At 31.7% G+C, this 27,981-nt stretch overlaps 1 protein-coding gene across 1 annotated transcript in view; it reads left to right on the top strand.

Moving 5' to 3' along the window:
- LOC144792174 (tenascin-X-like) overlaps positions 1-27,981 on the top strand; it is a 92,852-nt gene that overhangs the window by 47,032 nt on the left and 17,839 nt on the right. Inside the window, exons 10-21 of the mRNA XM_078667075.1 lie at positions 8-262; positions 2,452-2,706; positions 4,811-5,065; positions 7,172-7,426; positions 9,616-9,870; positions 12,059-12,313; positions 14,503-14,757; positions 16,948-17,202; positions 19,392-19,646; positions 21,834-22,088; positions 24,277-24,531; positions 26,692-26,946. Of these exons, the coding sequence (XP_078523201.1) occupies positions 8-262; positions 2,452-2,706; positions 4,811-5,065; positions 7,172-7,426; positions 9,616-9,870; positions 12,059-12,313; positions 14,503-14,757; positions 16,948-17,202; positions 19,392-19,646; positions 21,834-22,088; positions 24,277-24,531; positions 26,692-26,946 (3,060 nt within the window). The remainder of the gene's footprint in view (positions 1-7; positions 263-2,451; positions 2,707-4,810; positions 5,066-7,171; positions 7,427-9,615; positions 9,871-12,058; positions 12,314-14,502; positions 14,758-16,947; positions 17,203-19,391; positions 19,647-21,833; positions 22,089-24,276; positions 24,532-26,691; positions 26,947-27,981) is intronic.

Raw genomic sequence — 27,981 nt, 5'->3', positions numbered from 1 at the left:
ATTTCAGTTCCCAATGTAACCAACAATCTAAGTTTGACATACATCACCATTGATTCAATTTCTTTGAGCTGGCTTCCACCGACTGGCAACAAAAGCTCCTATTTAGTGCAAGTTTTAGGAAATCCAGAATCAAATGTAACAACAATGTATGAAAATGTGTCCATCACAAATTTAATACCTGGCAACCTGTACACCTTCAAAGTCTCTGCTGTGGGTGGAAATGGTGTACTTGGACAAGACAGTGTATTATCGCAATACACAGGTGAGCATCTTATATGTAAACTATGGATATTTTGATAGCTGTGCCATTATTAATATTAATAACACAATTATAAATGGCTTTAAATGCCAGGATTAGCTGCCTATATACCTGTAACTGCTGAGGATAATCCAACTTCAAGAAGCAGCGACATTGCAATATCATCTTCTCAAAATAAGAGATAAAATAGGTGCTATTTGTATGCTGATTTGAGGTTTTCAATTTTTGAAAATCTATCCACAAGTACATTCCCAGTTAAAATGCTGTACAACAAATATTGAAAGGACCCACCAAACTGGAATTGTTTAAGCAAAGTTCTGCTTAGGCTTTGAGTCTAAACTATTTGATGGCATTTCAATAGAGAAATTCATGCTTGTCTTAGAAAGTTACTGATTTCTCAGGTATTCTAATAATGTCCCTGTAGTGTGACTGATTATTGTACATTAGCAATCGATTTTCTGGAGAAATCAAAAGAATAATGTTTAACCACAAATAATATTTCCTATATTGAAAGTTTTACATGAAGATATGTGAGGAAAAGCTCAAATGAAAACTATCTTCTACGTTTTTATAAAATTTAGGCATCATTGAAATATACAAAAAGATGTGTTTTCTATGTTTCTTTCCTGGAAAATAAAGTGATCACAATCATTTCAGAAGCGCATTTTCATGCTTTCCCAACATGTGAATCTATCGATCTAAGTGAATGACCACAAATGACTAAGTGTAGGAATATATTGTTCAATTTCAAATACATGAATGCATACACACCTTCCATGCTAGTATATTTGAACTCAGTCTGGTAATCCACATCTGCAAGCCCCTTTACTGAAATGGTCCCCTCACCACTTATGGAGATTTAACTTTTAAATTATTTGTTCTGCTGACTGTGTTGAGTTAGAAAGAATTCTTTTGGTAAGCTGGTTTTCTCAGCAGAAACGTTCTATAATGATTTCGTTATTATACTTTTCGTGAGAATACCTCTTTAGTTGTAAAATTGCTGAACACAAAGTCATGCTTGCACTTTGATTCTCTACACATGCGGTTATTTGAATTCAAAACCAGATAAGATTGGTTTATGGCACATTTAAATTCAATGAAAAAACATTGTTTACTGGTTTCATTATTATTTTTAAATATAAACCTGGGATACTCCTGCAAATACCATGTATTCTTCTAATTATGACATAAGACAAATGATTTCTGTGAGAATAATATTTAAATACGACTATGTATTTTAAATATATTCGTAATTACTTATCTATAGTATTTTGTCACTTCCTGTTGAATGAAAAGATTTATTGCATGCTGTCTTCTGAGAAATCAGTAAAAATGAAGAATCATATAATTCCAATTTATGAGAAAAACATCAATAACAGTTAATCTGCGATGAAGTAACAGAGTTGTAATTTGTTTTAAAGGACTAGCAAAATGTATTTTCAGAACAAGTGATCAGAAATATCTGAAATCAAATCATTCCCCCTCTGATACCAAAATCAAAATATATGTCAACTAGTTAAAATGGATACAATCATTAACTCATTATTCTAAGAGTTCATTTGAACAAATCGAAGGCCATATAAAGTGCATAAACTGCTAGCTATAAAGGGATTTAGTAGAATAGATATTTAAAAAATAACTGGAGCATTTGAAACAATCTGTACTCACTGATTGAAAATAATTCCATCTCATCGAAATATTCCATCATACATGAAATACCAATGTATATGTACTCAGTTGATTTAACAACATTAGAACATTTCTGATTAAGAGCTATTTGGCAAGGCAAGTTAAATGTCAGGCATGTATAAATTACATCTATACCTAAATACAGAATCAGTTATACATTTTGGGAAACATTTCTAGAATTAATTAGACTAAGTTACAGTTGCTCACAGTTGGGGGATGTGAATACATTATCAAAACTGAAGAGATGTCATGGGAAACATTTTTATTGCTCTTCTGGGGATTTATATTCTTTAGTACAATTCTCAATTTTTGAATACAAAATCAATGCTCCAAAAGTGTTAGGAGCTATCTCACTCTATTAGAGATCTATCATGGCAATTCTTACTAATGACAGGTTACTTCAAAATGTTTTTTCTGTATTCTGTCTGGTGTAAAAAATATTTCTGACAAATATGTAAAAAGGTTAACTGAGTGATACTTCACGTTCTATTTTTGTATTTCAGTTCCCAATGTAACCAACAATCTAAGTTTGACATACATCACCATTGATTCAATTTCTTTGAGCTGGCTTCCACCGACTGGCAACAAAAGCTCCTATTTAGTGCAAGTTTTAGGAAATCCAGAATCAAATGTAACAACAATGTATGAAAATGTGTCCATCACAAATTTAATACCTGGCAACCTGTACACCTTCAAAGTCTCTGCTGTGGGTGGAAATGGTGTACTTGGACAAGACAGTGTATTATCGCAATACACAGGTGAGCATCTTATATGTAAACTATGGATATTTTGATAGATGTGCCATTATTAATATTAATAACACAATTATAAATGGCTTTAAATGCCAGGATTAGCTGCCTATATACCTGTAACTGCTGAGGATAATCCAACTTCAAGAAGCAGCGACATTGCAATATCATCTTCTCAAGATAAGAGATAAAATAGGTGCTATTTGTATGCTGATTTGAGGTTTTCAATTTTTGAAATCTATCCACAAGTACATTCCCAGTTAAAATGCTGTACAACAAATATTGAAAGGACCCACCAAACTGGAATTGTTTAAGCAAAGTTCTGCTTAGGCTTTGAGTCTAAACTATTTGATGGCATTTCAATAGAGAAATTCATGCTTGTCTTAGAAAGTTACTGATTTCTCAGGTATTCTAATAATGTCCCTGTAGTGTGACTGATTATTGTACATTAGCAATCGATTTTCTGGAGAAATCAAAAGAATAATGATTAACCACAAATAATATTTCCTATATTGAAAGTTTTACATGAAGATATGTGAGGAAAAGCTCAAATGAAAACTATCTTCTACGTTTTTATAAAATTTAGGCATCATTGAAATATACAAAAAGATGTGTTTTCTATGTTTCTTTCCTGGAAACTAAAGTGATCACAATCATTTCAGAAGCGCATTTTCATGCTTTCCCAACATGTGAATCTATCGATCTAAGTGAATGACCACAAATGACTAAGTGTAGGAATATATTGTTCAATTTCAAATACATGAATGCATACACACCTTCCATGCTAGTATATTTGAACTCAGTCTGGTAATCCACATCTGCAAGCCCCTTTACTGAAATGGTCCCCTCACCACTTATGGAGATTTAACTTTTAAATTATTTGTTCTGCTGACTGTGTTGAGTTAGAAAGAATTCTTTTGGTAAGCTGGTTTTCTCAGCAGAAACGTTCTATAATGATTTCGTTATTATACTTTTCGTGAGAATACCTCTTTAGTTGTAAAATTGCTGAACACAAAGTCATGCTTGCACTTTGATTCTCTACACATGCGGTTATTTGAATTCAAAACCAGATAAGATTGGTTTATGGCACATTTAAATTCAATGAAAAAACATTGTTTACTGGTTTCATTATTATTTTTAAATATAAACCTGGGATACTCCTGCAAATACCATGTATTCTTCTAATTATGACATAAGACAAATGATTTCTGTGAGAATAATATTTAAATACGACTATGTATTTTAAATATTTCGTAATTACTTATCTATAGTATTTTGTCACTTCCTGTTGAATGAAAAGATTTATTGCATGCTGTCTTCTGAGAAATCAGTAAAAATGAAGAATCATATAATTCCAATTTATGAGAAAAACATCAATAACAGTTAATCTGCGATGAAGTAACAGAGTTGTAATTTGTTTTAAAGGACTAGCAAAATGTATTTTCAGAACAAGTGATCAGAAATATCTGAAATCAAATCATTCCCCCTCTGATACCAAAATCAAAATATATGTCAACTAGTTAAAATGGATACAATCATTAACTCATTATTCTAAGAGTTCATTTGAACAAATCGAAGGCCATACTCACTGATTGAAAATAATTCCATCTCATCGAAATATTCCATCATACATGAAATACCAATGTATATGTACTCAGTTGATTTAACAACATTAGAACATTTCTGATTAAGAGCTATTTGGCAAGGCAAGTTAAATGTCAGGCATGTATAAATTACATCTATACCTAAATACAGAATCAGTTATACATTTTGGGAAACATTTCTAGAATTAATTAGACTAAGTTACAGTTGCTCACAGTTGGGGGATGTGAATACGTTATCAAAACTGAAGAGATGTCATGGGAAACATTTTTATTGCTCTTCTGGGGATTTATATTCTTTAGTACAATTCTCAATTTTTGAATACAAAATCAATGCTCCAAAAGTGTTAGGAACTATCTCACTCTATTAGAGATCTATCATGGCAATTCTTCCTAATGACTGGTTACTTCAAAATGTTTTTTCTATATTCTGTCTGGTGTAAAAAATATATCTGACAAATATGTAAAAAGGTTAACTGAGTGATACTTCACGTTCTATTTTTGTATTTCAGTTCCCAATGTAACCAACAATCTAAGTTTGACATACATCACCATTGATTCAATTTCTTTGAGCTGGCTTCCACCGACTGGCAACAAAAGCTCCTATTTAGTGCAAGTTGTAGGAAATCCAGAATCAAATGTAACAACAATGTATGAAAATGTGTCCATCACAAATGTAATACCTGGCAACCTGTACACCTTCAAAGTCTCTGCTGTGGGTGGAAATGGTGTACTTGGAGAAGACAGTGTATTATCGCAATACACAGGTGAGCATCTTATATGTAAACTATTGATATTTTGATAGATGTGCCATTATTAATATTAATAACACAACTATAAATGGCTTTAAATGCCAGTGTTAGCTGCCTATATACCTGTAACTGCTGAGGATAATCCAACTTCAAGAAGCAGCGACATTGCAATATCATCTTCTCAAAATAAGAGATAAAATAGGTGCTATTTGTATGCTGATTTGAGGTTTTCAATTTTTGAAATCTATCCACAAGTACATTCCCAGTTAAAATGCTGTACAACAAATATTGAAAGGACCCACCAAACTGGAATTGTTTAAGCAAAGCTCTGCTTAGGCTTTGAGTCTAAACTATTTGATGGCATTTCAATAGAGAAATTCATGCTTGTCTTAGAAAGTTACTGATTTCTCAGGTATTCTAATATAGTCCCTGTAGTGTGACTGATTATTGTACATTAGCAATCGATTTTCTGGAGAAATCAAAAGAATAATGTTTAACCACAAATAATATTTCCTATATTGAAAGTTTTACATGAAGATATGTGAGGAAAAGCTCAAATGAAAACTATCTTCTACGTTTTTATAAAATTTAGGCATCATTGAAATATACAAAAAGATGTGTTTTCTATGTTTCTTTCCTGGAAACTAAAGTGATCACAATCATTTCAGAAGCGCATTTTCATGCTTTCCCAACATGTGAATCTATCGATCTAAGTGAATGACCACAAATGACTAAGTGTAGGAATATATTGTTCAATTTCAAATACATGAATGCATACACACCTTCCATGCTAGTATATTTGAACTCAGTCTGGTAATCCACATCTGCAAGCCCCTTTACTGAAATGGTCCCCTCACCACTTATGGAGTTTTAACTTTTAAATTATTTGTTCTGCTGACTGTGTTGAGTTAGAAAGAATTCTTTTTGGTAAGCTGGTTTTCTCAGCAGAAACGTTCTATAATGATTTCGTTATTATACTTTTCGTGAGAATACCTCTTTAGTTGTAAAATTGCTGAACACAAAGTCATGCTTGCACTTTGATTCTCTACACATGCGGTTATTTGAATTCAAAACCAGATAAGATTGGTTTATGGCACATTTAAATTCAATGAAAAAACATTGTTTACTGGTTTAATTAGTATTTTTAAATATAAACCTGGGATAATCCTGCAAATACCATGTATTCTTCTAATTATGACATAAGACAAATGATTTCTGTGAGAATAATATTTAAATACGACTATGTATTTTAAATATATTCGTAATTACTTATCTATAGTATTTTGTCACTTCCTGTTGAATGAAAAGATTTATTGCATGCTGTCTTCTGAGAAATCAGTAAAAATGAAGAATCATATAATTCCAATTTATGAGAAAAACATCAATAACAGTTAATCTGCGATGAAGTAACAGAGTTGTAATTTGTTTTAAAGGACTAGCAAAATGTATTTTCAGAACAAGTGATCAGAAATATCTGAAATCAAATCATTCCCCCTCTGATACCAAAATCAAAATATATGTCAACTAGTTAAAATGGATACAATCATTAACTCATTATTCTAAGAGTTCATTTGAACAAATCGAAGGCCATACTCACTGATTGAAAATAATTCCATCTCATCGAAATATTCCATCATACATGAAATACCAATGTATATGTACTCAGTTGATTTAACAACATTAGAACATTTCTGATTAAGAGCTATTTGGCAAGGCAAGTTAAATGTCAGGCATGTATAAATTACATCTATACCTAAATACAGAATCAGTTATACATTTTGGGAAACATTTCTAGAATTAATTAGACTAAGTTACAGTTGCTCACAGTTGGGGGATGTGAATACGTTATCAAAACTGAAGAGATGTCATGGGAAACATTTTTATTGCTCTTCTGGGGATTTATATTCTTTAGTACAATTCTCAATTTTTGAATACAAAATCAATGCTCCAAAAGTGTTAGGAACTATCTCACTCTATTAGAGATCTATCATGGCAATTCTTCCTAATGACTGGTTACTTCAAAATGTTTTTTCTATATTCTGTCTGGTGTAAAAAATATATCTGACAAATATGTAAAAAGGTTAACTGAGTGATACTTCACGTTCTATTTTTGTATTTCAGTTCCCAATGTAACCAACAATCTAAGTTTGACATACATCACCATTGATTCAATTTCTTTGAGCTGGCTTCCACCGACTGGCAACAAAAGCTCCTATTTAGTGCAAGTTGTAGGAAATCCAGAATCAAATGTAACAACAATGTATGAAAATGTGTCCATCACAAATGTAATACCTGGCAACCTGTACACCTTCAAAGTCTCTGCTGTGGGTGGAAATGGTGTACTTGGAGAAGACAGTGTATTATCGCAATACACAGGTGAGCATCTTATATGTAAACTATTGATATTTTGATAGATGTGCCATTATTAATATTAATAACACAACTATAAATGGCTTTAAATGCCAGTGTTAGCTGTCTATATACCTGTAACTGCTGAGGATAATCCAACTTCAAGAAGCAGCGACATTGCAATATCATCTTCTCAAAATAAGAGATAAAATAGGTGCTATTTGTATGCTGATTTGAGGTTTTCAATTTTTGAAATCTATCCACAAGTACATTCCCAGTTAAAATGCTGTACAACAAATATTGAAAGGACCCACCAAACTGGAATTGTTTAAGCAAAGCTCTGCTTAGGCTTTGAGTCTAAACTATTTGATGGCATTTCAATAGAGAAATTCATGCTTGTCTTAGAAAGTTACTGATTTCTCAGGTATTCTAATATAGTCCCTGTAGTGTGACTGATTATTGTACATTAGCAATCGATTTTCTGGAGAAATCAAAAGAATAATGTTTAACCACAAATAATATTTCCTATATTGAAAGTTTTACATGAAGATATGTGAGGAAAAGCTCAAATGAAAACTATCTTCTACGTTTTTATAAAATTTAGGCATCATTGAAATATACAAAAAGATGTGTTTTCTATGTTTCTTTCCTGGAAACTAAAGTGATCACAATCATTTCAGAAGCGCATTTTCATGCTTTCCCAACATGTGAATCTATCGATCTAAGTGAATGACCACAAATGACTAAGTGTAGGAATATATTGTTCAATTTCAAATACATGAATGCATACACACCTTCCATGCTAGTATATTTGAACTCAGTCTGGTAATCCACATCTGCAAGCCCCTTTACTGAAATGGTCCCCTCACCACTTATGGAGTTTTAACTTTTAAATTATTTGTTCTGCTGACTGTGTTGAGTTAGAAAGAATTCTTTTTGGTAAGCTGGTTTTCTCAGCAGAAACGTTCTATAATGATTTCGTTATTATACTTTTCGTGAGAATACCTCTTTAGTTGTAAAATTGCTGAACACAAAGTCATGCTTGCACTTTGATTCTCTACACATGCGGTTATTTGAATTCAAAACCAGATAAGATTGGTTTATGGCACATTTAAATTCAATGAAAAAACATTGTTTACTGGTTTAATTAGTATTTTTAAATATAAACCTGGGATAATCCTGCAAATACCATGTATTCTTCTAATTATGACTTAAGACAAATGATTTCTGTGAGAATAATATTTAAATACGACTATGTATTTTAAATATATTCGTAATTACTTATCTATAGTATTTTGTCACTTCCTGTTGAATGAAAAGATTTATTGCATGCTGTCTTCTGAGAAATCAGTAAAAATGAAGAATCATATAATTCCAATTTATGAGAAAAACATCAATAACAGTTAATCTGCGATGAAGTAACAGAGTTGTAATTTGTTTTAAAGGACTAGCAAAATGTATTTTCAGAACAAGTGATCAGAAATATCTGAAATCAAATCATTCCCCCTCTGATACCAAAATCAAAATATATGTCAACTAGTTAAAATGGATACAATCATTAACTCATTATTCTAAGAGTTCATTTGAACAAATCGAAGGCCATATAAAGTGCATAAACTGCTAGCTATAAAGGGATTTAGTAGAATAGATATTTAAAAAATAACTGGAGCATTTGAAACAATCTGTACTCACTGATTGAAAATAATTCCATCTCATCGAAATATTCCATCATACATGAAATACCAATGTATATGTACTCAGTTGATTTAACAACATTAGAAAATTTCTGATTAAGAGCTATTTGGCAAGGCAAGTTAAATGTCAGGCATGTATAAATTACATCTATACCTAAATACAGAATCAGTTATACATTTTGGGAAACATTTCTAGAATTAATTAGACTAAGTTACAGTTGCTCACAGTTGGGGGATGTGAATACATTATCAAAACTGAAGAGATGTCATGGGAAACATTTTTATTGCTCTTCTGGGGATTTATATTCTTTAGTACAATTCTCAATTTTTGAATACAAAATCAATGCTCCAAAAGTGTTAGGAGCTATCTCACTCTATTAGAGATCTATCATGGCAATTCTTACTAATGACAGGTTACTTCAAAATGTTTTTTCTGTATTCTGTCTGGTGTAAAAAATATTTCTGACAAATATGTAAAAAGGTTAACTGAGTGATACTTCACGTTCTATTTTTGTATTTCAGTTCCCAATGTAACCAACAATCTCAGTTTGACATACATCACCATTGATTCAATTTCTTTGAGCTGGCTTCCACCGACTGGCAACAAAAGCTCCTATTTAGTGCAAGTTTTAGGAAATCCAGAATCAAATGTAACAACAATGTATGAAAATGTGTCCATCACAAATTTAATACCTGGCAACCTGTACACCTTCAAAGTCTCTGCTGTGGGTGGAAATGGTGTACTTGGACAAGACAGTGTATTATCGCAATACACAGGTGAGCATCTTATATGTAAACTATGGATATTTTGATAGCTGTGCCATTATTAATATTAATAACACAATTATAAATGGCTTTAAATGCCAGGATTAGCTGCCTATATACCTGTAACTGCTGAGGATAATCCAACTTCAAGAAGCAGCGACATTGCAATATCATCTTCTCAAAATAAGAGATAAAATAGGTGCTATTTGTATGCTGATTTGAGGTTTTCAATTTTTGAAATCTATCCACAAGTACATTCCCAGTTAAAATGCTGTACAACAAATATTGAAAGGACCCACCAAACTGGAATTGTTTAAGCAAAGTTCTGCTTAGGCTTTGAGTCTAAACTATTTGATGGCATTTCAATAGAGAAATTCATGCTTGTCTTAGAAAGTTACTGATTTCTCAGGTATTCTAATAATGTCCCTGTAGTGTGACTGATTATTGTACATTAGCAATCGATTTTCTGGAGAAATCAAAAGAATAATGTTTAACCACAAATAATATTTCCTATATTGAAAGTTTTACATGAAGATATGTGAGGAAAAGCTCAAATGAAAACTATCTTCTACGTTTTTATAAAATTTAGGCATCATTGAAATATACAAAAAGATGTGTTTTCTATGTTTCTTTCCTGGAAACTAAAGTGATCACAATCATTTCAGAAGCGCATTTTCATGCTTTCCCAACATGTGAATCTATCGATCTAAGTGAATGACCACAAATGACTAAGTGTAGGAATATATTGTTCAATTTCAAATACATGAATGCATACACACCTTCCATGCTAGTATATTTGAACTCAGTCTGGTAATCCACATCTGCAAGCCCCTTTACTGAAATGGTCCCCTCACCACTTATGGAGATTTAACTTTTAAATTATTTGTTCTGCTGACTGTGTTGAGTTAGAAAGAATTCTTTTGGTAAGCTGGTTTTCTCAGCAGAAACGTTCTATAATGATTTCGTTATTATACTTTTCATGAGAATACCTCTTTAGTTGTAAAATTGCTGAACACAAAGTCATGCTTGCACTTTGATTCTCTACACATGCGGTTATTTGAATTCAAAACCAGATAAGATTGGTTTATGGCACATTTAAATTCAATGAAAAAACATTGTTTACTGGTTTCATTATTATTTTTAAATATAAACCTGGGATACTCCTGCAAATACCATGTATTCTTCTAATTATGACATAAGACAAATGATTTCTGTGAGAATAATATTTAAATACGACTATGTATTTTAAATATATTCGTAATTACTTATCTATAGTATTTTGTCACTTCCTGTTGAATGAAAAGATTTATTGCATGCTGTCTTCTGAGAAATCAGTAAAAATGAAGAATCATATAATTCCAATTTATGAGAAAAACATCAATAACAGTTAATCTGCGATGAAGTAACAGAGTTGTAATTTGTTTTAAAGGACTAGCAAAATGTATTTTCAGAACAAGTGATCAGAAATATCTGAAATCAAATCATTCCCCCTCTGATACCAAAATCAAAATATATGTCAACTAGTTAAAATGGATACAATCATTAACTCATTATTCTAAGAGTTCATTTGAACAAATCGAAGGCCATATAAAGTGCATAAACTGCTAGCTATAAAGGGATTTAGTAGAATAGATATTTAAAAAATAACTGGAGCATTTGAAACAATCTGTACTCACTGATTGAAAATAATTCCATCTCATCGAAATATTCCATCATACATGAAATACCAATGTATATGTACTCAGTTGATTTAACAACATTAGAACATTTCTGATTAAGAGCTATTTGGCAAGGCAAGTTAAATGTCAGGCATGTATAAATTACATCTATACCTAAATACAGAATCAGTTATACATTTTGGGAAACATTTCTAGAATTAATTAGACTAAGTTACAGTTGCTCACAGTTGGGGGATGTGAATACGTTATCAAAACTGAAGAGATGTCATGGGAAACATTTTTATTGCTCTTCTGGGGATTTATATTCTTTAGTACAATTCTCAATTTTTGAATACAAAATCAATGCTCCAAAAGTGTTAGGAACTATCTCACTCTATTAGAGATCTATCATGGCAATTCTTCCTAATGACAGGTTACTTCAAAATGTTTTTTCTGTATTCTGTCTGGTGTAAAAAATATTTCTGACAAATATGTAAAAAGGTTAACTGAGTGATACTTCACGTTCTATTTTTGTATTTCAGTTCCCAATGTAACCAACAATCTAAGTTTGACATACATCACCATTGATTCAATTTCTTTGAGCTGGCTTCCACCGACTGGCAACAAAAGCTCCTATTTAGTGCAAGTTGTAGGAAATCCAGAATCAAATGTAACAACAATGTATGAAAATGTGTCCATCACAAATTTAATACCTGGCAACCTGTACACCTTCAAAGTCTCTGCTGTGGGTGGAAATGGTGTACTTGGACAAGACAGTGTATTATCGCAATACACAGGTGAGCATCTTATATGTAAACTATTGATATTTTGATAGATGTGCCATTATTAATATTAATAACACAATTATAAATGGCTTTAAATGCCAGTGTTAGCTGCCTATATACCTGTAACTGCTGAGGATAATCCAACTTCAAGAAGCAGCGACATTGCAATATCATCTTCTCAAAATAAGAGATAAAATAGGTGCTATTTGTATGCTGATTTGAGGTTTTCAATTTTTGAAATCTATCCACAAGTACATTCCCAGTTAAAATGCTGTACAACAAATATTGAAAGGACCCATCAAACTGGAATTGTTTAAGCAAAGTTCTGCTTAGGCTTTGAGTCTAAACTATTTGATGGCATTTCAATAGAGAAATTCATGCTTGTCTTAGAAAGTTACTGATTTCTCAGGTATTCTAATATAGTCCCTGTAGTGTGACTGATTATTGTACATTAGCAATCGATTTTCTGGAGAAATCCAAAGAATAATGTTTAACCACAAATAATATTTCCTATATTGAAAGTTTTACATGAAGATATGTGAGGAAAAGCTCAAATGAAAACTATCTTCTACGTTTTTATAAAATTTAGGCATCATTGAAATATACAAAAAGATGTGTTTTCTATGTTTCTTTCCTGGAAACTAAAGTGATCACAATCATTTCAGAAGCGCATTTTCATGCTTTCCCAACATGTGAATCTATCGATCTAAGTGAATGACCACAAATGACTAAGTGTAGGAATATATTGTTCAATTTCAAATACATGAATGCATACACACCTTCCATGCTAGTATATTTGAACTCAGTCTGGTAATCCACATCTGCAAGCCCCTTTACTGAAATGGTCCCCTCACCACTTATGGAGATTTAACTTTTAAATTATTTGTTCTGCTGACTGTGTTGAGTTAGAAAGAATTCTTTTTGGTAAGCTGGTTTTCTCAGCAGAAACGTTCTATAATGATTTCGTTATTATACTTTTCGTGAGAATACCTCTTTAGTTGTAAAATTGCTGAACACAAAGTCATGCTTGCACTTTGATTCTCTACACATGTGGTTATTTGAATTCAAAACCAGATAAGATTGGTTTATGGCACATTTAAATTCAAGGAAAAAACATTGTTTACTGGTTTCATTATTATTTTTAAATATAAACCTGGGATACTCCTGCAAATACCATGTATTCTTCTAATTATGACATAAGACAATTGATTTCTGTGAGAATAATATTTAAATACGACTCTGTATTTTAAATATATTCGTAATTACTTATCTATAGTATTTTGTCACTTCCTGTTGAATGAAAAGATTTATTGCATGCTGTCTTCTGAGAAATCAGTAAAAATGAAGAATCATATAATTCCAATTCATGAGAAAAACATCAATAACAGTTAATCTGCGATGAAGTAACAGAGTTGTAATTTGTTTTAAAGGACTAGCAAAATGTATTTTCAGAACAAGTGATCAGAAATATCTGAAATCAAATCATTCCCCCTCTGATACCAAAATCAAAATATATGTCAACTAGTTAAAATGGATACAATCATTAACTCATTATTCTAAGAGTTCATTTGAACAAATCGAAGGCCATATAAAGTGCATAAACTGCTAGCTATAAAGGGATTTAGTAGAATAGATATTTAAAAAATAACTGGAGCATTTGAAACAATCTGTACTCACTGATTGAAAATAATTCCATCTCATCGAAATATTCCATCATACATGAAATACCAATGTATATGTACTCAGTTGATTTAACAACATTAGAAAATTTCTGATTAAGAGCTATTTGGCAAGGCAAGTTAAATGTCAGGCATGTATAAATTACATCTATACCTAAATACAGAATCAGTTATACATTTTGGGAAACATTTCTAGAATTAATTAGACTAAGTTACAGTTGCTCACAGTTGGGGGATGTGAATACGTTATCAAAACTGAAGAGATGTCATGGGAAACATTTTTATTGCTCTTCTGGGGATTTATATTCTTTAGTACAATTCTCAATTTTTGAATACAAAATTAATGCTCCAAAAGTGTTAGGAGCTATCTCACTCTATTAGAGATCTATCATGGCAATTCTTACTAATGACAGGTTACTTCAAAATGTTTTTTCTGTATTCTGTCTGGTGTAAAAAATATTTCTGACAAATATGTAAAAAGGTTAACTGAGTGATACTTCACGTTCTATTTTTGTATTTCAGTTCCCAATGTAACCAACAATCTAAGTTTGACATACATCACCATTGATTCAATTTCTTTGAGCTGGCTTCCACCGACTGGCAACAAAAGCTCCTATTTAGTGCAAGTTTTAGGAAATCCAGAATCAAATGTAACAACAATGTATGAAAATGTGTCCATCACAAATTTAATACCTGGCAACCTGTACACCTTCAAAGTCTCTGCTGTGGGTGGAAATGGTGTACTTGGACAAGACAGTGTATTATCGCAATACACAGGTGAGCATCTTATATGTAAACTATGGATATTTTGATAGCTGTGCCATTATTAATATTAATAACACAATTATAAATGGCTTTAAATGCCAGGATTAGCTGCCTATATACCTGTAACTGCTGAGGATAATCCAACTTCAAGAAGCAGCGACATTGCAATATCATCTTCTCAAAATAAGAGATAAAATAGGTGCTATTTGTATGCTGATTTGAGGTTTTCAATTTTTGAAATCTATCCACAAGTACATTCCCAGTTAAAATGCTGTACAACAAATATTGAAAGGACCCACCAAACTGGAATTGTTTAAGCAAAGTTCTGCTTAGGCTTTGAGTCTAAACTATTTGATGGCATTTCAATAGAGAAATTCATGCTTGTCTTAGAAAGTTACTGATTTCTCAGGTATTCTAATATAGTCCCTGTAGTGTGACTGATTATTGTACATTAGCAATCGATTTTCTGGAGAAATCAAAAGAATAATGTTTAACCACAAATAATATTTCCTATATTGAAAGTTTTACATGAAGATATGTGAGGAAAAGCTCAAATGAAAACTATCTTCTACGTTTTTATAAAATGTAGGCATCATTGAAATATACAAAAAGATGTGTTATCTATGTTTCTTTCCTGGAAACTAAAGTGATCACAATCATTTCAGAAGCGCATTTTCATGCTTTCCCAACATGTGAATCTATCGATCTAAGTGAATGACCACAAATGACTAAGTGTAGGAATATATTGTTCAATTTCAAATACATGAATGCATACACACCTTCCATGCTAGTATATTTGAACTCAGTCTGGTAATCCACAACTGCAAGCCCCTTTACTGAAATGGTCCCCTCACCACTTATGGAGTTTTAACTTTTAAATTATTTGTTCTGCTGACTGTGTTGAGTTAAAAAAGAATTCTTTTTGGTAAGCTGGTTTTCTCAGCAGAAACGTTCTAAAATGATTTCGTTAATATACTTTTCGTGAGAATACCTCTCTAGTTGTAAAATTGCTGAACACAAAGTCATGCTTGCACTTTGATTCTCTACACATGCGGTTATTTGAATTCAAAACCAGATAAGATTGGTTTATGGCACATTTAAATTCAATGAAAAAACATTGTTTACTGGTTTCATTATTATTTTTAAATATAAACCTGGGATACTCCTGCAAATACCATGTATTCTTCTAATTATGACATAAGACAAATGATTTCTGTGACAATATTATTTAAATACGACTATGTATTTTAAACATATTCGTAATTACTTATCTATAGTATTTTGTCACTTCCTGTTGAATGAAAAGATTTATTGCATGCTGTCTTCTGAGAAATCAGTAAAAATGAAGAATCATATAATTCCAATTTATGAGAAAAACATCAATAACAGTTAATCTGCGATGAAGTAACAGAGTTGTAATTTGTTTTAAAGGACTAGCAAAAGGTATTTTCAGAACAAGTGATCAGAAATATCTGAAATCAAATCATTCCCCCTCTGATACCAAAATCAAAATATATGTCAACTAGTTAAAATGGATACAATCATGAACTCATTATTCTAAGAGTTCATTTGAACAAATAGAAGGCCATATAAAGTGCATAAACTGCTAGCTATACAGGGATTTAGTAGAATAGATATTTAAAAAATAACTGGAGCATTTGAAACAATCTGTACTCACTGATTGAAAATAATTCCATCTCATCGAAATATTCCATCATACATGAAATACCAATGTATATGTACTCAGTTGATTTAACAACATTAGAACATTTCTGATTAAGAGCTATTTGGCAAGGCAAGTTAAATGTCAGGCATGTATAAATTACATCTATACCTAAATACAGAATCAGTTATACATTTTGGGAAACATTTCTAGAATTAATTAGACTAAGTTACAGTTGCTCACAGTTGGGGGATGTGAATACGTTATCAAAACTGAAGAGATGTCATGGGAAACATTTTTATTGCTCTTCTGGGGATTTATATTCTTTAGTACAATTCTCAATTTTTGAATACAAAATCAATGCTCCAAAAGTGTTAGGAACTATCTCACTCTATCAGAGATCTATCATGGCAATTCTTCCTAATGACAGGTTACTTCAAAATGTTTTTTCTGTATTCTGTCTGGTGTAAAAAAAAATTCTGACAAATATGTAAAAAGGTTAACTGAGTGATACTTCACGTTCTATTTTTGTATTTCAGTTCCCAATGTAACCAACAATCTAAGTTTGACATACATCACCATTGATTCAATTTCTTTGAGCTGGCTTCCACCGACTGGCAACAAAAGCTCCTATTTAGTGCAAGTTGTAGGAAATCCAGAATCAAATGTAACAACAATGTATGAAAATGTGTCCATCACAAATTTAATACCTGGCAACCTGTACACCTTCAAAGTCTCTGCTGTGGGTGGAAATGGTGTACTTGGACAAGACAGTGTATTATCGCAATACACAGGTGAGCATCTTATATGTAAACTATTGATATTTTGATAGATGTGCCATTATTAATATTAATAACACAATTATAAATGGCTTTAAATGCCAGTGTTAGCTGCCTATATACCTGTAACTGCTGAGGATAATCCAACTTCAAGAAGCAGCGACATTGCAATATCATCTTCTCAAAATAAGAGATAAAATAGGTGCTATTTGTATGCTGATTTGAGGTTTTCAATTTTTGAAATCTATCCACAAGTACATTCCCAGTTAAAATGCTGTACAACAAATATTGAAAGGACCCACCAAACTGGAATTGTTTAAGCAAAGTTCTGCTTAGGCTTTGAGTCTAAACTATTTGATGGCATTTCAATAGAGAAATTCATGCTTGTCTTAGAAAGTCACTGATTTCTCAGGTATTCTAATATAGTCCCTGTAGTGTGACTGATTATTGTACATTAGCAATCGATTTTCTGGAGAAATCAAAAGAATAATGTTTAACCACAAATAATATTTCCTATATTGAAAGTTTTACATGAAGATATGTGAGGAAAAGCTCAAATGAAAACTATCTTCTACGTTTTTATAAAATTTAGGCATCATTGAAATATACAAAAAGATGTGTTTTCTATGTTTCTTTCCTGGAAACTAAAGTGATCACAATCATTTCAGAAGCGCATTTTCATGCTTTCCCAACATGTGAATCTATCGATCTAAGTGAATGACCACAAATGACTAAGTGTAGGAATATATTGTTCAATTTCAAATACATGAATGCATACACACCTTCCATGCTAGTATATTTGAACTCAGTCTGGTAATCCACATCTGCAAGCCCCTTTACTGAAATGGTCCCCTCACCACTTATGGAGTTTTAACTTTTAAATTATTTGTTCTGCTGACTGTGTTGAGTTAGAAAGAATTCTTTTTGGTAAGCTGGTTTTCTCAGCAGAAACGTTCTATAATGATTTCGTTATTATACTTTTCGTGAGAATACCTCTTTAGTTGTAAAATTGCTGAACACAAAGTCATGCTTGCACTTTGATTCTCTACACATGCGGTTATTTGAATTCAAAACCAGATAAGATTGGTTTATGGCACATTTAAATTCAATGAAAAAACATTGTTTACTGGTTTAATTAGTATTTTTAAATATAAACCTGGGATAATCCTGCAAATACCATGTATTCTTCTAATTATGACATAAGACAAATGATTTCTGTGAGAATAATATTTAAATACGACTACGTATTTTAAATATATTCGTAATTACTTATCTATAGTATTTTGTCTCTTCCTGTTGAATGAAAAGATTTATTGCATGCTGTCTTCTGAGAAATCAGTAAAAATGAAGAATCATATAATTCCAATTTATGAGAAAAACATCAATAACTGTTAATCTGCGATGAAGTAACAGAGTTGTAATTTGTTTTAAAGGACTAGCAAAATGTATTTTCAGAACAAGTGATCAGAAATATCTGAAATCAAATCATTCCCCCTCTGATACCAAAATCAAAATATATGTCAACTAGTTAAAATGGATACAATCATTAACTCATTATTCTAAGAGTTCATTTGAACAAATCGAAGGCCATATAAAGTGCATAAACTGCTAGCTATAAAGGGATTTAGTAGAATAGATATTTAAAAAATAACTGGAGCATTTGAAACAATCTGTACTCACTGATTGAAAATAATTCCATCTCATCGAAATATTCCATCATACATGAAATACCAATGTATATGTACTCAGTTGATTTAACAACATTATAAAATTTCTGATTAAGAGCTATTTGGCAAGGCAAGTTAAATGTCAGGCATGTATAAATTACATCTATACCTAAATACAGAATCAGTTATACATTTTGGGAAACATTTCTAGAATTAATTAGACTAAGTTACAGTTGCTCACAGTTGGGGGATGTGAATACGTTATCAAAACTGAAGAGATGTCATGGGAAACATTTTTATTGCTCTTCTGGGGATTTATATTCTTTAGTACAATTCTCAATTTTTGAATACAAAATCAATGCTCCAAAAGTGTTAGGAACTATCTCACTCTATTAGAGATCTATCATGGCAATTCTTCCTAATGACAGGTTACTTCAAAATGTTTTTTCTGTATTTTGTCTGGTGTAAAAAATATTTCTGACAAATATGTAAAAAGGTTAACTGAGTGATACTTCACGTTCTATTTTTCTATTTCAGTTCCGAATGTAACCAACAATCTAAGTTTGACATACATCACCATTGATTCAATTTCTTTGAGCTGGCTTCCACCGACTGGCAACAAAAGCTCCTATTTAGTGCAAGTTTTAGGAAATCCAGAATCAAATGTAACAACAATGTATGAAAATGTGTCCATCACAAATTTAATACCTGGCAACCTGTACACCTTCAAAGTCTCTGCTGTGGGTGGAAATGGTGTACTTGGACAAGACAGTGTATTATCGCAATACACAGGTGAGCATCTTATATGTAAACTATGGATATTTTGATAGATGTGCCATTATTAATATTAATAACACAATTATAAATGGCTTTAAATGCCAGTGTTAGCTGCCTATATACCTGTAACTGCTGAGGATAATCCAACTTCAAGAAGCAGCGACATTGCAATATCATCTTCTCAAAATAAGAGATAAAATAGGTGCTATTTGTATGCTGATTTGAGGTTTTCAATTTTTGAAATCTATTCTCAAGTTCATTCCCAGTTAAAATGCTGTACAACAAATATTGAAAGGACCCACCAAACTGGAATTGTTTAAGCAAAGTTCTGCTTAGGCTTTGAGTCTAAGCTATTTGATGGCATTTCAATAGAGAATTTCATGCTTGTCTTAGAAAGTTACTGATTTCTCAGGTATTCTAATATAGTCCCTGTAGTGTGACTGATTATTGTATATTAGCAATCGATTTTCTGGAGAAATCAAAAGAATAATGTTTAACCACAAATAATATTTCCTATATTGAAAGTTTTACATGAAGATATGTGAGGAAAAGCTCAAATGAAAACTATCTTCTACGTTTTTATAAAATTTAGGCATCATTCAATTATACACAAAGATGTGTTATCTATGCTTCTTTCCTGGAAACTAAAGTGATCACAATCATTTCAGAAGCGCATTTTCATGCTTTCCCAACATGTGAATCTATCGATCTAAGTGAATGACCACAAATGACTAAGTGTAGGAATATATTGTTCAATTTCATATACATGAATGCATACACACCTTCCATGCTAGTATATTTGAACTCAGTCAGGTAATCCACATCTGCAAGCCTCTTTACCGAAATGGTCCCCTCACCACTTTTGGAGTTTTAACTTTTAAATTATTTGTTCTGCTGACTGTGTTGAGTTAGAAAGAATTATTTTTGGTAAGCTGGTTTTCTCAGCAGAAAAGTTCTAAAATGATTTCGTTATTATACTTTTCGTGAGAATTCCTCTTTATCTGTAAAATTGCTGAACACAAAGTCATGGTTGCACTGTGATTCTCTACACATGCGGTTATTTGAATTCAAAACCAGATAAGATTGGTTTATGGCACATTTAAATTCAATGAAAAACATTGTTTACTGGTTTCATTATTATTTTTAAATATAAACCTGGGATAATCCTGCAAATACCATGTATTCTTCTAATTATGACATGAGTCAAACGATTTCTGTGAGAATAATATTTAAATACGACTATGTATTTTAAATATATTCGTAATTACTTATCTATAGTATTTTGTCACTTCCTGTTGAATGAAAAGATTTATTGCATGCTGTCTTCTGCGAAATCAGTAAAAATGAAGAATCATATAATTCCAATTTATGAGAAAAACATCAATACCAGTTAATCTGCCATGAAGTAACAGAGTTGTAATTTTTTTAAAAAGACTAACAAAAGGTATTTTCAGAACAAGTGATCATAAATATCTGAAATCAAATCATTCCCCCTCTGATACCAAAATCAAAATATATGTGAACTAGTTAAAATGGATACAATCATTAACTCATTATTCTAAGAGTTCATTTGAATAAATAGAAGGCCATATAAAGTGCATAAACTGCTAGCTATAAAGGGATTTAGTAGAATAGACATTTAAAAAATAACTGGAGCATTTGAAACAATCTGTAGTCACTGATTGAAAATAATTCCATCTCATCGAAATATTCCATCATACACGAAATACCAATGTATATGTACTCAGTTGATTTAACAACATTAGAAAATTTCTGATTAAGAGCTATTTGGCAAGGCAAGTTAAATGTCTGGCATGTATAAATTACATCTGTACCTAAATACAGAATAAGTTATACATTTTGGGAAACATTTCTGGAATTAATGAGACTAAGTTACAGTTGCTCACAGTTGGGGGTAGTGAATAAGTTATCAAAACTGAAGAGATATCATGGGAAACATTTTTATTGCTCTTCTGGGGATTTATATTCTTTAGTACAATTCTCAATTTTTGAATACAAAATCAATGCTCCTAAAGTGTTAGGAACTATCTCACTCTATTAGAGATCTATCATGGCAATTCTTCCTAATGACAGGTTACTTCAAAATGTTTTTTCTGTATTCTGTCTGGTGTAAAAAATATTTCTGACAAATATGTAAAAGGTTATCTGAGTGATACTTCACGTTCTATTTTTCTATTTCAGTTCCCAATATAACCAACAATCTAAGTTTGACATACATCACCATTGATTCAATTTCTTTGAGATGGCTTCCACCGACTGGCAACAAAAGCTCCTATTTATTGCAAGTTTTAGGAAATCCAGAATCAAATGTAACAACAATGTATGAAAATGTGTCCATCACAAATTTAATACCTGGCAACCTGTACACTTTCAAAGTCTCTGCTGTGGGTGGAAATGGTGTACTTGGACAAGACAGTGTATTATCGCAATACACAGGTGAGCATCTTATATGTAAACTATGGATATTTTGATAGATGTGCCATTATTAATATTAATAACACAATTATAAATGGCTTTACATGTCAGTGTTAGCTGCCTATATACCTGTAACTGCTGAGGATAATCCAACTTCAAGAAGCAGCGACATTGCAATATCATCTTCTCAAAATAAGAGATAAAATAGGTGCTATTTGTACGCTGATTTGAGGTTTTCAATTTTTGAAATCTATCCTCAAGTTCATTCCCAGTTAAAATGCTGTACAACAAATATTGAAAGGACACACCAAACTGGAATTGTTTAAGCAAAGTTCTGCTTAGGCTTTGAGTTTACGCTATTTGATGGCATTTCAATAGAGAATTTCATGCATGTCTTAGAAAGTTACTGATTTCTCAGGTATTCTAATATAGTCCCTGTAGTGTGACTGATTATTGTACATTAGCAATCAATTTTCTGGAGAAATCAAAAGAATAATGTTTAACCACAAATAATATTTCCTATTTTGAAAGTTTTACATGAAGATATGTGAGGAAAAGCTCAAATGAAAACTATCTTCTACGTTTTTATAAAATTTAGGCATCATTGAATTATACAAAAAGATGTGTTATCTATGTTTCTTTCCTGGAAACTAAAGTGATCACAATCATTTCAGAAGCGCATTTTCATGCTTTCCCAACATGTGAATCTATCGATCTAAGTGAATGACCACAAATGACTAAGTGTAGGAATATATTGTTCAATTTCAAATACATGAATGCATACACACCTTCCATGCTAGTATATTTGAACTCAGTCTGGTAATCCACATCTGCAAGCCCCTTTACTGAAATGGTCCCCTCACCACTTTTGGAGTTTTAACTTTTAAATTATTTGTTCTGCTGACTGTGTTGAGTTAGAAAGAATTCTTTTTGGTAAGCTGGTTTTCTCAGCAGAAACAATCTAAAATGATTTCGTTATTATACTTTTCGTGAGAATACCTCTTTAGTTGTAAAATTGCTGAACACAAAGTCATGCTTGCACTTTGATTCTCTACACATGCGGTTATTTGAATTCAAAACCAGATAAGATTGGTTTATGGCACATTTAAATTCAATGAAAAAACATTGTTTACTGGTTTCATTATTATTTTTAAATATAAACCTGGGATACTCCTGCAAATACCATGTATTCTTCTAATTATGACATAAGACAAATGATTTCTGTGAGAATAATATTTAAATACGACTATGTATTTTAAATATATTCGTAATTACTTATCTATAGTATTTTGTCACTTCCTGTTGAATGAAAAGATTTATTGTATGCTGTCTTTTGAGAAATCAGTAAAAAAAAGAATCATATAATTCCAATTGATGAGAAAAACATCAATAACAGTTAATCTGCGATGAAGTAACAGAGTTGTAATTTGTTTTAAAGGACTAGCAAAAGGTATTTTCAGAACAAGTGATCAGAAATATCTGAAATCAAATCATTCCCCCTCTGATACCAAAATCAAAATATATGTCAACTAGTTAAAATGGATACAATCATTAACTCATTATTCTAAGAGTTCATTTGAACAAATAGAAGGCCATATAAAGTGCATAAACTGCTAGCTATAAAGGGATTTTGTAGAATAGATATTTAGAATATAACTGGAGCATTTGAAACAATCTGTACTCACTGATTGAAAATAATTCCATCTCATCGAAATATTCCATCATACATGAAATACCAATGTATATGTACTCAGTTGATTTAACAACATTAGAAAATTTCTGATTAGGAGCTATTTGGCAAGGCAAGTTAAATGTCAGGCATGTATAAATTATATCTATACCTAAATACAGAATTAGTTATACATTTTGGGAAACATTTCTAGAATTAATTAGACTAAGTTAAAGTTGCTCACAGTTGGGGGATGTGAATACGTTATCAAAACTGAAGAGATGTCATGGGAAACATTTTTATTGCTCTTCTGGGGATTTATATTCTTTAGTACAATTCTCAATTTTTGAATACAAAATCAATGCTCAAAAATTGTTAGGAACTATATCACTCTATTAGAGATCTATCATGGCAATTCTTCCTAATGACAGGTTACTTCAAAATGTTTTTTCTGTATTCTGTCTGGTGTAAAAAATATTTCTGACAAATATGTAAAAAGGTTAACTGAGTGATACTTCATGTTCTATTTTTCTATTTCAGTTCCCAATGTAACCAACAATCTAAGTTTGACTTACATCACCATTGATTCAATTTCTTTGAGCTGGCTTCCACCGACTGGCAACAAAAGCTCCTATTTAGTGCAAGTTTTAGGAAATCCAGAATCAAATGTAACAACAATGTATGAAAATATGTCCATCACAAATGTAATACCTGGCAACCTGTACACCTTCAAAGTCTCTGCTGTGGGTGGAAATGGTGTACTTGGACAAGACAGTGTATTATCGCAATACACAGGTGAGCATCTTATATGCAAGCTATGGATATTTTGATAGATGTGCCATTATTAATATTAATAACACAATTATAAATGGCTTTAAATGCCAGTGTTAGCTGCCTATATACCTGTAACTGCTGAGGATAATCCAACTTCAAGAAGCAGCGACATTGCAATATCATCTTCTCAAAATAAGAGATAAAATAGGTGCTATTTGTATGCTGATTTGAGGTTTTCAATTTTTGAAATCTATCCTCAAGTACATTCCCAGTTAAAATGCTGTACAACAAATATTGAAATGACCCACCAAACTGGAATTGTTTAAGCAAAGTTCTGCTTAGGCTTTGACTGTAAACTATTTGATGGCATTTCAATAGAGAATTTCATGCTTGTCTTAGAAAGTTACTGATTTCTCAGGTATTCTAATATAGTCCCTGTAGTGTGACCGATTATTGTACATTAGCAATCGATTTTCTGGAGAAATCAAAAGAATAATGTTTGACCACAAATAATATTATCCTATGTTGAAAGTTTTACATGAAGATATGTGAGGAAAAGCTCAAATGAAAACTATCTTCTACGTTTTTATAAAATTTAGGCATCATTGAATTATACACAAAGATGTGTTATCTATGCTTCTTTCCTGGAAACTAAAGTGATCACAATCATTTCAGAAGCGCATTTTTATGCTTTCCCAACATGTGAATCTATCGATCTAAGTGAATGACCACAAATGACTAAGTGTAGGAATATATTGTTCAATTTCAAATACATGAATGCATACACACCTTCCATGCTAGTATATTTGAACTCAGTCAGGTAATCCACAACTGCAAGCCTCTTTACCGAAATGGTCCCCTCACCACTTTTGGAGTTTTAACTTTTAAATTATTTGTTCTGCTGACTGTGTTGAGTTAGAAAGAATTATTTTTGGTAAGCTGGTTTTCTAAGCAGAAAAGTTCTAAAATGATTTCGTTATTATACTTTTCGTGAGAAAACCTCTTTATCTGTAAAATTGCTGAACACAAAGTCATGGTTGCACTGTGATTCTCTACACATACGGTTATTTGAATTCAAAACCAGATACGATTGGTTTATGGCACATTTAAATTCAATGAAAAAACATTGTTTACTGGTTTCATTAGTATTTTTAAATATAAACCTGGGATAATCCTGCAAATACCATGTATTCTTCTAATTATGACATAAGACAAATGATTTCTGTGAGAATAATATTTAAATACGACTATGTATTTTAAATATATTCGTAATTACTTATCTATAGTATTTTGTCACTTCCTGTTTAATGAAAAGATTTATTGTATGCTGTCTTCTGCCAAATCAGTAAAAATGAAGAATCATATAATTCCAATTTATGAGAAAAATATCAATACCAGTTAATCTGCCATGAAGTAACAGAGTTGTAATTTTTTTAAAAAGACTAACAAAAGGTATTTTCAGAACAAGTGATCATAAATATCTGAAATCAAATCATTCCCCCTCTGATACCAAAATCAAAATATATGTGAACTAGTAAAAGAGTTCATTTGAACAAATAGAAGGCCATATAAAGTGCATCAACTGCTAGCTATAAAGGGATTTAGTAGAATAGACATTTAAAAAATAACTGGAGCATTTGAAACAATCTGTAGTCACTGATTGAAAATAATTCCATCTCATTGAAATATTCCATCATACATGAAAAACCAATGTATATGTACTCAGTTGATTTAACAACATTACAGCATTTCTGATTAAGAGCTATTTGGCAAGGCAAGTTAAATGTCTGGCATGTATAAATTACATCTGTACCTAAATACAGAATAAGTTATACATTTTGGGAAACATTTCTGGAATTAATGAGACTAAGTTACAGTTGCTCACAGTTGGGGGTTGTGAATAAGTTATCAAAACTGAAGAGATGTCATGGGAAACATTTTTATTGCTCTTCTGGGGATTTATATTCTTTAGTACAATTATCAATTTTTGAATACAAAATCAATCCTCCAAAAGTGTTAGGAACTATCTCACTCTACTAGAGATCTATCATGGCAATTCTTCCTAATGACAGGTTACTTCAAAATGTTTTTTCTGTATTCTGTCTGGTGTAAAAAATATTTCTGACAAATATGTAAAAAGGTTAACTGAGTGATACTTCACATTCTATTTTTCTATTTCAGTTCCCAATGTAACCAACAATCTAAGTTTGACATACATCACCATTGATTCAATTTCTTTGAGCTGGCTTCCACCGACTGGCAACAAAAGCTCCTATTTAGTGCAAGTTTTAGAAAGTCCAGAATCAAATGTAACAACAATGTATGAAAATGTGTCCATCACAAATTTAATACCTGGCAACCTGTACACCTTCAAAGTCTCTGCTGTGGGTGGAAATGGTGTACTTGGACAAGACAGTGTATTATCGCAATACACAGGTGAGCATCTTATATGTAAACTATGGATATTTTGATAGATGTGCCATTATTAATATTAATAACACAATTATAAATGGCTTTAAATGCCAGTGTTAGCTGCCTATATACCTGTAACTGCTGAGGATAATCCAACTTCAAGAAGCAGCGACATTGCAATATCATCTTCTCAAAATAAGAGATAAAATAGGTGCTATTTGTATGCTGATTTGAGGTTTTCAATTTTTGAAATCTATTCTCAAGTTCATTCCCAGTTAAAATGCTGTACAACAAATATTGAAAGGACCCACCAAACTGGAATTGTTTAAGCAAAGTTCTGCTTAGGCTTTGAGTCTAAGCTATTTGATGGCATTTCAATAGAGAATTTCATGCTTGTCTTAGAAAGTTACTGATTTCTCAGGTATTCTAATATAGTCCCTGTAGTGTAACTGATTATTGTATATTAGCAATCGATTTTCTGGAGAAATCAAAAGAATAATGTTTAACCACAAATAATATTTCCTATATTGAAAGTTTTACATGAAGATATGTGAGGAAAAGCTCAAATGAAAACTATCTTCTACGTTTTTATAAAATTTAGGCATCATTGAATTATACACAAAGATGTGTTATCTATGCTTCTTTCCTGGAAACTAAAGTGATCACAATCATTTCAGAAGCGCATTTTCATGCTTTCCCAACATGTGAATCTATCGATCTAAGTGAATGACCACAAATGACTAAGTGTAGGAATATATTGTTAAATTTCATATACATGAATGCATACACACCTTCCATGCTAGTATATTTGAACTCAGTCAGGTAATCCACATCTGCAAGCCTCTTTACCGAAATGGTCCCCTCACCACTTTTGGAGTTTTAACTTTTAAATTATTTGTTCTGCTGACTGTGTTGAGTTAGAAAGAATTATTTTTGGTAAGCTGGTTTTCTCAGCAGAAAAGTTCTAAAATGATTTCGTTATTATACTTTTCGTGAGAAAACCTCTTTATCTGTAAAATTGCTGAACACAAAGTCATGGTTGCACTGTGATAGCGTGCA

The sequence above is a fragment of the Lissotriton helveticus genome, chromosome 11 (genome assembly GCF_964261635.1).
Source record: "Lissotriton helveticus chromosome 11, aLisHel1.1, whole genome shotgun sequence".
Taxonomy (NCBI): Eukaryota; Metazoa; Chordata; class Amphibia; order Caudata; family Salamandridae; genus Lissotriton; species Lissotriton helveticus.
This window is presented reverse-complemented; position numbering and strand designations above follow the sequence as displayed.